This window comes from Ictidomys tridecemlineatus, chromosome 8, assembly GCF_052094955.1.
Source record: "Ictidomys tridecemlineatus isolate mIctTri1 chromosome 8, mIctTri1.hap1, whole genome shotgun sequence".
Classification (NCBI taxonomy): domain Eukaryota; kingdom Metazoa; phylum Chordata; class Mammalia; order Rodentia; family Sciuridae; genus Ictidomys; species Ictidomys tridecemlineatus.
Genome location: NC_135484.1, coordinates 31,110,236 through 31,122,046, shown reverse-complemented (window position 1 = coordinate 31,122,046; position 11,811 = coordinate 31,110,236). Strand labels below are relative to the sequence as shown.

Here is an 11,811-nt window from a genome sequence, read left to right as displayed (position 1 = left end):
ATTTGACCTACATTTCCTCATTACCTCCCCTCTCCATATACTAAATTTAAAAATTAATTATGTTGCAGTACATAAGCAACAATTTTGAAACATTTTTACCTATACACAGGTACATTTCTGTACTTTATAAATCATAATTTGAGGTTGACTAAAAATACGATGTTATTGTATTTTTTTTTATTCCAGAAACTCTGTGTTCATTATTTCAGTACCTAACACACTGCCTTGCACTTCTTAAGTTTATAAGGATATTTTTCAATTAAGTTAATGATCAGTTATTCTGCCAATAAGGATCTATTAGTCCTTTTACATTTAAAAAAACTCTACTACTTTCTTCTTTATTTCACTTCTATGATATTGTTTCATGTCTTGTAAATATTCTGAGATAAGACTTTTATAGATTGTTTTATTCGAGGAACTTTCAAAACATACCTTTGTTAAGATTGATTTTCAGAAATCCCATAATTCTGTTAGCCAAACAGACAATTTGAGTAATGTACACTATGTTGAAAAATATATTCTTTTATAATTAGAAATCAGAGCTAAGGAGAAACTGCAGGGTTCTGTTGAAAGAGTGTTTTGTCTGATTCAAACAATGAAATGAATTCAAAGGTAAATTCTTCATGTCGAATTAATAATTACATCTCCATGAGAGATAGCAGAAATACAAATAAACAGATTAATGATAATATATCTACATAAATGAAATGATATTTGTTTAAACTGCCTATATTCCATTCTTTTTATGTTGGTTTTTAGAATTAGCATTTTGTTTTTCTTATTGTTGATATTAAGTAAAATAATTATTTATTATTATCATTATTATTTGCAGTACTGTGGATTGAACCTGGTGGCTCTTTACCACCTAATACATCTGCAACCCCTTTTTTATTTTTTATTCAAGGCAGGGTCTTGCTAAGCTATTGAGGCTGCCCTTCAAATTGCAATTCTCCCACCTCTCCTCCCAAGTTTCTGGAATTATAGGAATGCAACTACACACCCAGTTCAATTAAAGGAATTTTTAACAAAGTGTTAAGCTTTGAAGAGATTCCATGTACTACATTTTAGAGCTGAGTTGTTGAGACCCGTGTCTGTCTTCAAAAATCAATGCTTTACTGACATTGTGAACCAGTTAGAAAAACCAGTATTTCCAGAAATAAGTCAGAGATGATTCTCCCAGACATTACGCGGGAGTTGACATTTATACTTTATTCTTTTCAAACACACACACACACACACACACACACACACACACACCACAGGTATACATGAGTCTAATGCCATAGGGCAATATTTCATCATTTCCTAAGGTCAATACTAAGCTAAGCTTTACAGGCCATATCAACAATAACAACATACAAGGTCCCTGTAATGATACACTCTAGTTAAATTTGTGAAGTAGGCCAAACCCATTTGGCTGTCCTCTATCTGCCCATTTTCTACTTTTTACTCTCTCCTAGGAGCTCCCCTACATTCCAGGAGCAACTTGCTTGTGTTATATCCTTCCACACCAGTGAGATGGATGACCTGTGAATTTGCTAAATAAATTAAATTTTAAAAAATAATTTTTTAACCTTTAAAAAATTGTTCTAATTAATTATACGTGACAGTAGAATGTGTTTTGATACATAATACATGAATTGAGTATAACTTTTCTCATTCTTCTGGTTGGACATGATGTAGATTCACTCTGGTCATGTAATCATATGTGTACATAGGGTAATAATGTCTTATTCATTCTATTCATTCAGACGCAATCACTTGATGTCATATGGTGAAATATTTAGTCACCACCTGGGGTTAGTAGCACACCAAGAACCATATTTCAAAAAAAGTGTTTTATCTGGCACTGAAAATAGCCTAGCCTTATTCTAGAACCCCAGGGAAGTGCATTGCATTTCTCCAGTGGAGCCTCCCATAACATCTATACTGCAACTTTTTCTGCAACTAACACCTCTAATACCACAGAGTTGTCAATTTGCATAGCTGTTATACTATATTTCCATCTCACTGTACAGTCAGACCCTGCTCTAGGCCCCACAAAAGTATGGCAGACAATTTTGTTACCCACTGTATGGAATAGTGGTATTCTTTTTTTTCCCCCCAGTTCTAGGGAATTATCCCAGAGCCTTATTCATATTAGACAAGCACTCTAGACACTGAGCTACATCCCCAGCCCAGATTGGTATTCCAAAGCATGGAATCTGTTGCTTCCAGATCCTATAGAGGTCTACTAGGCATTGTGTTTCCTTCTTGGCTGGAGGAGATATACAAGATGTTATAATTTGTCCTTTAATTTGAATGGGTCATCTTTATCAACTTTATTGATGGCCCCTGAATCTTCAAATGTCCTATCTCCAAAATTCTAGTAAGCACACATCTTACCAAGCCTCCTATGTGCTAGTTACCACTTGCTCAAATGCCCTGAAGAATATATTATCAATGTTCCAGATCAATGTGATTTAAACTAGGATGCCTAAGCAGTTCAGACCGCTTTCTTGAAGAGAGATCTGAACAATTCTAGCAGTGTCTCTCTGAGTATGCCACAAAGATGCAGCAAATAATAGCATTATTTTGAGAATGGTAATACATTATATCAAGGCTGATTAGAGATATGGGTTGAGAAAATACAAAACTTATTGAAAATGTTGGTCTAAATATGATGGGTCATCAGGCTGTTAGATATATAAGGCAGAGTTTCTCAACCAATGGCATAATAATGTGCTGAAAATGGTTTACATGTAACCAGGAGATACTGAGTCACTCACTACTCAGGGCAGTCAGACTTGGCCACTGCTCTTAGCAAGAAGACTCAGGCCACAATCAGCTGTACTGAATGACTTCTAATATTGCCCAATGTGCAGGCAGAATCTGGCACTGTGATGTCTTTTCTGCAGGTGACAAGCAAGGTGGGAAACATTCATTGCTTCCTATTCTTCTATGGCATACTATAGGAAAGGACACAATCCTTAATACTTTGTAGTTGCTTTAATTTTTGAATTATTCACTCCTAACTGCATCTCAGGTGAAGAGTGAGAATAATAGTTGCCACAGTCCGGCTACGGCAAAATAACCGGGGGTGGGGGGGTGGGGTGGGGTGGGGGGGGTGGGGTGGGGGTGACTAACAACTTGTGTAGGTTGATACAGCAGGAGTGGAAGCCGTTTATTGTAAGTCAACAGAGGTATTTATACATTCCACACAGCTTATCTTAATTAGCATAAACTAGATACATCAGTCAACCAATAAGGAATCTCCACACTTAATGGCTGGCTTTTGTTACTTCTCAAACCACTCCCTCTGGCGTTTTGCCAGGCACCATCCAGACTTGTTTACAGACTCTAACAAATAGTGACTGTGTGCAAGTTCTGAGCCCAGGTCTTATGAGGCCTTACTCTTTTTGTTTGCTTTATTGAACCTCTGCCTTCACCACTAGCACATGCTCTGGTTTCTCTCAGATCCGAGGAGGATGAGAGATACAAGAAACACACTGTAGCAATGACAAAGCCCCCTTCTCCTAAGTTGCTGGAGCTTAGTGTCTATCTGGCTCAGTCTTAGTTAAATGTGTAAGAAACAAATGCTTAATGTTAAAAGAACAAAAGAATTGGTGTTTGTTGCATTCAATTGCCAACTGAGGAACATTGGAGTATGTTTTATATTATGCCAAAGCAGAAACTTTCACTGGACAAAGAACACTTCATCCAAGACTACTGCAGTAGGGGAGAAAGGCCAGAACTCTAGTCTAATAGACTCAACATCACAAAAACTAGGGCTGGAGAGTTTTTGAGAACTAAGGGTGAGGAGGCTGTGGCCACCTGTGTTTGCTGATTGGCCTTACCAAAAGGAAAATAAACTTTCTCCTATCTTGACAACAGGAAGTAGCTTTTCAACTTGGAGTGAGGCACTTTCTGAAGTTAAGCTCCTTCCCTACTTTACACAGAGACTGGGAGATAGAGATGCTGTCTTCCTTGATGTTTATATTACCATCAATGGCTTCCAGGTGCTCAAAAAAGATATTCCTCGTTTGTAAAACTGTCAAAAAGGTTTCATAGAGTTTTACATATGGAAGGGGCTGAGGAAGTGTTTAGAATTTCAATTTTTCTAAATGTTTGTTTGGGGCCTTGAGTCAAGAGGAATGCTGTTTTAAATTTTGTTGATCTGAAGGGAAGTTTAAAGATATTGTAGCCATTTATAAAAATTCTACAATATAAAGGAAATGTGTCATTACCTCAGATGACTTATCCCTGTACCCCACATTCCCTCTCTTACCCTATTCTGAGGAGCATATGTTACCAGGTACAACAAAGTGAGAAATGGGGAACAGAGACCTAGAACACTCATGGAGATGAGGTACACCTTCTGCAAAGGCTCATATTCATAGCAACATCTTCTTTCTGTGACACAAAGAGACTGAGCAGAAGTGGTGACATAAGGTTGTCACTGATTTTAAGCAACTATTGGAGGGAGATTGTGGAAATTGTATTTTAGGAATTAAAAAAGCCAATGTTTGAGATGCCATGACCCAGGAGAAATAAGAATAGCAGAGAATAGAGACAAGCATACTGTGTTGCTTTTGCCCTTAAGAATTTTTTGCAGATTCAACAGTGTTCCCTGATTATAGACAGTGACAAAGAAGAACATAATTGCTAGAAAGTTAAGCAGAGCTTCGGCACTCTTACGTAGCTGGTCAAGCAAAAATTGGAGTTTGGGTTTGCCACAGAAGAAGACCAAAGTACACACCCCAATATTTCAAGGGAGATCTCTGACTAAGGGAAAATCAGAAAAATATTAGCTTTCACTAGTTCTGAAATTTAAACTGGACACATCAAATACCTGCTCTGGTTATACTCTGCCAGGATGAAGAGATCTAAATCCTCCTTGGAAGAAAACAAAACAACATTATTCAGATTCTCTTCAGTTTTCATACCTAATCAGCAGTACTCAATGAAAATAACAAGACATTCCATGAGCTAGGACTAACTGAACACTAAGTCGAAAGAAAGACCCATCGAGGACCTGGATGTTGGGCCTAACAGACTTGAATCTTAAAAAAGAAATTTCAACAGAAAACTGAAACATATAAGGAGCAAAATGGAAAATACTGAAATAAAAAGTTTAATTATAGCTTAAGAGCAGATTAAAAACTGTAAAAGAGGATTAGTGAACAAAAACTGGTAAATAGAAAATATCCAGAGAATAATTTTGAGTTTTGAAAATACAGAAAACAGTTTAAGTCTTATAGGTCATAATAAAAAGGTCTAAAGTAGTACACCATGATCCCCAAATGTTTAAAGTTGATTGAGTAATGCAGAACCAATATCTGAGGACATACTTCACTGATAGTTTTTTCAACATAGATGAAAGGCATGTAGACCACCTAGACATAGGAGTTATTCAAAAGCTGCTTACTACTGCTATCATGATGGTGGCATTAAAGATAAAGTCATCTGCTGGGTGTGGTGGTGCAGACCTCTCTCTAATCTGAGTGACTTGGGAGTCTGAAGCAGGAGGATCCCCAAGTTTGAGGCCAGCCTCAGCAACGTAGTGAGGCCCTAAGCAACTTTGCAAGACCCTATCACAAAATAAAATATTTAAAAAGTCTGGGAATGTAGCTCAGTGATAAAGTAGACCTGGGTTCAATCCCATGTGTGTGTGTGTGTGTGTGTGTGTGTGTGTGTGTGTATAAAAGTCACCTGTTTTGCACATGTGAATTGTGCATTGTGACTTATAGGAATTTCCTATGCAGCTTTTTGGAATTCCTACCACACTTTAAGCAGCACATTACCTGTACAATGGACTGAGTAGCAACCACAAGATAAGAACTATGACCAAGATTCCAAGAAAATTGGTGTGAAATGTCAATCGGGCCTTCTGCAGCCATATTGAACTCAGAAATATCAAGTAACTCTGATGAGGCAGAGTTTGAACAAGAACTGCAGAGTGTTTCTAATTTCCTGTACAGACAAAATCAGCAGGAGACTAAGGAGAGATGAAGGGATAAAAAGATGGAAATAATACTGGGAAGAAAAGTTTGATAGAGCAAAATCTCTTGAGAAGTAGAATTAAGAACATCTAGATTTCTCCAAAAGTGTAACTTTTTTTTTCCCCCAGAGATAGAGAAAGAACCGACTATAATACCTTGATTCTCAAGTCTAAAATAACCAAACCAGGAAACTGTGAAATTGGTAACAAATAGGTGTTCTGTAGCTTGTGCAAAAGAGATCACCAGATTCATAGCCCTTCCAAGGCCTGGAGGAGATGTGCTGTATTGCGAGGAGGCCAGTACCCCATCAGGGTAGATTCCTGCTCAGGAGGTGTGAGCTGCTTGAGAAATAGAAAGTCTGAAATAATTAGTAAGAAATAACAGAGACAGAAATTTAATTAAAAAGGAGTGCCTGATAGGTCTTCTAGTCCTGATAGGAGCTGGAACTGAACAACTAAAAAGTGGCTCTGGTTCTTTATTTAAGGGAGAGTTCATCAAAAGTTTCAGCAGCAGGAGTTTGGGTAATCTTGTTTTGGTGCTTGCTTCTCTGTGTGGCAGGGGTCTTGAAATAAACAAGTTGGTTGGCATTTTGGCAAGTCACACCCATCTTCGAGAGAGCTGTATGGCTCCAGCAGGTCACCCCATCTCTGATGCTGTGCTGCACCTTATTTTTTTAATTAGGTATATATGACAGCAGAATGCATTTGATTCATTGTACACAATTGCAGCACAATTTTATACTTCTATGTTAGTACACGATGTAGCATCGTACCATATGTGCAGTCACACATATACTAGGTAATGATGTCTATCGCATTCCATCATCTTTCCTACCCCCCATACCCCTTCCCAACCTCTCCCTCCCCTTTATCCCATCAGAGTTCCTCTATTTTTCCCACGCGCCCCCCCCATTATGGATCAGCATTCACTTATTAGAGAGAACAAAAACTGAATGGTATTGGCACCAAAATAGACATGTAGACCAATGGTACAGAATTGAAGACACAGAGACAAAACCACAGAAACACAGTTATCTCATACTAGACAAAGTTGCCAAAAGTATACATTGCAGAAAAGATAGCCTCTTCAACAAATGGTGCTGGGAGAACTGGAAATCCATATACAGCAGAATAAAAAAAAAAAAAAAAAAAAAAAAAAAAAAAACAGAAACCTATCTCTCACCATGCACGAAACCCAACTCAAAGTGGCTCAAGGACCTAGAAATTAGACCAGAGACCCTGCACCTAATAGAGAGAAAAAGTAGGCCCAAATTTTTATCACATTGGACTAGGCCCCAACTTTCTTAACAAGACTCCTAAAGTACAAGAAATAAAATCAAGAATCAATAAATGAGATGGATTCAAACTAAAAAGCTTCTTCTCATCAAAAGAAACAATCAATGAGGTGAAGAGAGAGCCTACATTTGGAGCAAATTTTTGCCACATGCAGGTCAGATAGAGTACTAATCTCCAGGAGATCAAAAGAGCTCAAAAACAAAAACAAACAAACAAACAAAAAAACACCAAATAAAACAAACAACCCAATCAATAAATGAGCTGTGCTGAATTTTCAATAGAGCTAGGTAGAAAGCCACGTGAACCCAGAATTCCCAAACCAGCAGGACTGCACTGGGAGTTCCTGATACTAGGCTTTCCTGCCTGATGGCTTTGATCTGGTTCATGCACAGTTCATGGATAGCTCCTGGCAGTATTGGGCACATTATAAGTTTAGGAAATGGTCAACATTCCTTTTTCCGTCGTGAAAGCCATGGTCATTTTGTAGGAGATGGAACCTGCAAAGACCATCCAGATCTACTTTGGTAGAAGGAGCCAGACTGCATCTCATCCTTCAGATAGTTTGGGAGACATTTCTGCAGTTTTCACACTTGCTGTGATGTGGAATTTTACTCTTCTCTCCTTCACCTACGTTTCATCTTCATCAACAGGTACAGTGCTATTACTGACTCTTTGGTCTATCCTATTGAATCCACAGTGTCTGTGCTGAGAATTTGCATTGGCATCTCCTGGACCCTATGCCTGGTGTTCAGAAGTGCTGTGTTCTACGCAGGTGTCAGTGATGATGGAGTGGAGTGATTATCCAGTGCCCGCAACTTCATAGTAGGTTGTCAGCCTATTATAAATCAAATTTGGATTTTGGCAGATTTTCTTTTATTTTTCAATCCTACCTCTATTTTAATAATTTTGTATAGTAATATTTTTTACGTGGCCAGAAAAACAGGCTAAAATGGTTTAAAATATTAGCAAATCAGAGTCATCCTCAAAGAGTTACAAAACCATGGTGGCCAGGAGAGAAAGAAAAGCAGCCAAAACCCTAGAATCACAGTGGTAGCCTTTGTCATCTCATGGTTTCTGTATTCAATTCATTGATTGATTTTTTGGTGATTTTATAAGTCCTTCCTATGTTTATGAGGTATTTTGCTGGTTTAGTTATGGTAACTCTTTTCTAAATTCTTTGACTTATACTTTATAATACCCTTGGTTTAAGAGATCAATAAAACTTACTATGACCAGCCAGGTTCTAAAAGACAGTTCAACAACCATACATTTATTTTTCTAAATCAGCTAACTTTGATAGAGGAATTCATTAATATCATGGGAATTTCCCAGTCATTATGACAGTTAACACAGGAAATGCATATGATACATTAAATTGAAGAGGGGAAATGTCACCTCAATTCTACAGTGTAACCTTCATGCTAGCAGCTTCTTGGTGAAATAAACATCCTGAAGCATTTGAGAGAAACATTATTTACTAAATGATAATTGACACAAGATGCATACTTCCCAGATTCCGCAAACCTGCCTAGTTCCTTGCTTTCCTCTGTGATTCCCCTTGAAGGCCTTCCATTCATGCTTCAGTTCTGTGCCTTCCAAATTCCTTCTTCCCTGTCAACATTTTGAACCTGGGTCTTCCTCTACCCTGCATTTACTTGGTTTTAATTTTTAGAAATTTGAGGGTTTTTTTGAAGGGGTCCAGTCTTTCTTCCGCTCCCATTAGGACTCTTAGTTATATACAGCAACCATTTCAGGCTCAGAATGGAATCATATTTTGTATTTTGGGAGTTTTTTTTTTTTTACAAATGCGGGAATAACCATGAGCAAATGGTACAACTTCTGCAATCGCTATTGCAGAGTGATTGTCTTAGATTAGGTTGTTTTCCTTGTTCTGTAGGTTTTATATTATATCTCCTAGTAGTAATGTAGGGCAATTTTCTTTTGGTTTTCTATAAATGCTATCCAATGTTTGTATATTGTTGTAGATAAAAATAATAATGCAGGCTAGGGTTATAGCTCTGTTGGTAGAGTGCTTGCCTTGCATGCACAAGGCCTGGATTCTGGGTTCAATCCTCAGCACCATACCAAAAATAAATAATAATAATAAATGAATAAAATAAAATAAAGAAATGGCTATAGGGCATTTTTTGCAAAAAAATATTGTTAAGTACCTTACCTTATATCCCTTATGAAATCAAACTAATTCTCTTCTAGATAATAAAAAATTAGGAGCAAACATTACTCATAGTTTCTTGTTGTCAGAATCATAACAGAAAACCCATATAGATTCATGTACTAAAATTTTGAACTTCAAAAGTAAACAAGGTAAATTTTTTTAAAGAGAGAGAGAGAAAATTTTTTAATATTTATTTTTAGTTTTCAGTGAACACAACATCTTTATTTTATTTTTATGTGGTTCTGAGGATCGAACCCAGCGCCTCGCACATGCCAGGCAAGCCCACTACTGCTTGAGCCACATCCCCAGCCCCATAAAACAAGGTAAATTTTTTTTAAAAAGGAGAGAGAAGCTTGAAAACACTATGGACAGAATATGTAATGAAAAAGAATGACTAATGAAAAAGAATGACTAATAACAATTATTATTATAAAACAGTAAGACAGAGACCAACACTTCCCTAGACAAATGAATAGGCACTACTGTAAATTAAAAAATAAAAATAAAAAGGACTATCGAATACATTGAAATGCAAAGTTTGCAAATAATCAAAAAGGCTACTAAATATAATAGTTTTATATATCAAGTTAATAAATTTTAGAAGAATTAATAATATGTGATAGGAATGAGAGTGTGGGGAATTGAGCATGTTTCTAAGTTGAGCCTATTTATGTTCATCTCAGAAGTACATGATTTAGTATCCCATTTCTGGAGGGGGTATCAAAAAATTTGTGCAAAAATTTAAAACATGCATGTCACTTAATTCTACAGTTCTGTTTCTAGCAAGTATTTTAAGAAAAGAACCAGGTAAAGATTCCCCAACCTCATAATGACAAAGATGTTCATTGTATAACTCTCATCTGTTAATGGGAATAAACCCCTAGATTGATATGGGATAAGTTAAATAAATTATACCTATCTATGTAATAGAATTTTATGAAGCCACTAAAAAGCTGTAAGAAGTTCTGCACAAATTGACATAAAACAAAAAGACTCATGCAGATCACAAAAGAATTTAGGTAATCTGGCATGAATACATGTACATATGTTTTTGCAAAGTCTAATTTTATATATTATAGAGTGAGTTGGGGAATATACCTTGTAAATTTATTCTATCATTTCAATATTTGTGATAAAATAAAAACATTAAAATTTGAGTTGACACTTCACATATCTAAGTTCTCATATGAGCATTGAAATTAGCTGTGTCTGTTTGTTTGCATGTTTTAATTTAAGGTAAATATCTTTTGAGAATATATCGTGACATATTATTATCCACCTAATGATACTATGACTTAGCATTTGTTAGGAACTACAACTTAAAGTGATTAATGTATCTTGAGAATTACAATGTAAAGTTATTAAAGTTTTTTTCTTCATGTTTTGAGCAGATCTTTAAGATTTTCTAACTCTCCTTTCACTAAACATTAATTATGTGCTGTAGTTAGAAGTTATTGAAACTATAATAACTCACAAAATCCATTCCTTAAGAAACCTATAGCTAGTTATCATAGTAAGAAGTAATTAAATAATTTGTTAATATGGTAAAATGAAGTTCCAAAAAGTTTGTAATGGTACGTTATAATTATACATAAAGGTGGAGTTCATTGTGACATATTTGTATACATACATAGTATAATATGATCAGTCTCAGAACTTTGAGAGTTCAGTGAGGGATGAGTGGATGGGAAGAATTTCTGTAGAACATAGAAGTGATCTTTAGGGTGCCAGTTTCTATTAACAGGGAGACCTGGGATGTAACCTGAGTCATCTTGATTAGATGTGGGAGGCATTCTGGAGTTTTCTCAGGTGCCTCTGGCTGCAAATATATGAACTCTACTCTGAGTGAAGTCCTGACATAGGGTTATGAGCATGACCCTGTGAGAGCATTGGATGAAAGAGGAAATGATTTATCAAGAGTCACTACTGGTTTAAAAAGTTAGGGGACTGTGAAGGAGGTGTTTGAAACATTCTCTATAGTTTTTGGTTACATGAACAAAGCAGAACAATTAAGAAAGGAAAATTTAAAAACAAACAAACAAGAGCAAAGTGGAGTGTTTAGAGACATTGACTCCCAGAAAAGAACTTGGAAAGAAAAGGAGCCTACTTTTAACATTCTAACAGTTCTTGACTTGAATTCTCTTTCAAGACATTGTTTTCCTAGAAACAAAAAGAAGACTGAGTGCAGCACCTCAGCATTAGCCTAAGGGTACAGATACATTTTTCAGGATAGTTGCATTGAAAAAGAAGATTTTTCTTTGATAAGACTGAAGGAAGCACTTCTCTTTCTTGGAGGGAGAATTCTGCTCATTCTGCTTTTTGGAGTTAGGAATGCATTCCACAAGACAGATCAAAAACA

General features: G+C 36.4%; 1 protein-coding gene across 1 annotated transcript; it reads left to right on the top strand.

Moving 5' to 3' along the window:
- The first annotated feature begins 7,715 nt into the window (after nucleotides 1-7,715).
- LOC101974565 (trace amine-associated receptor 6) lies at nucleotides 7,716-8,558 on the top strand. The gene is given in 5 exon segments (XM_005343028.2): nucleotides 7,716-7,751; nucleotides 7,838-8,212; nucleotides 8,214-8,313; nucleotides 8,316-8,361; nucleotides 8,363-8,558. Coding segments are annotated over 5 exon segments (753 nt in total).
- Nucleotides 8,559-11,811: the final 3,253 nt, after the last annotated feature.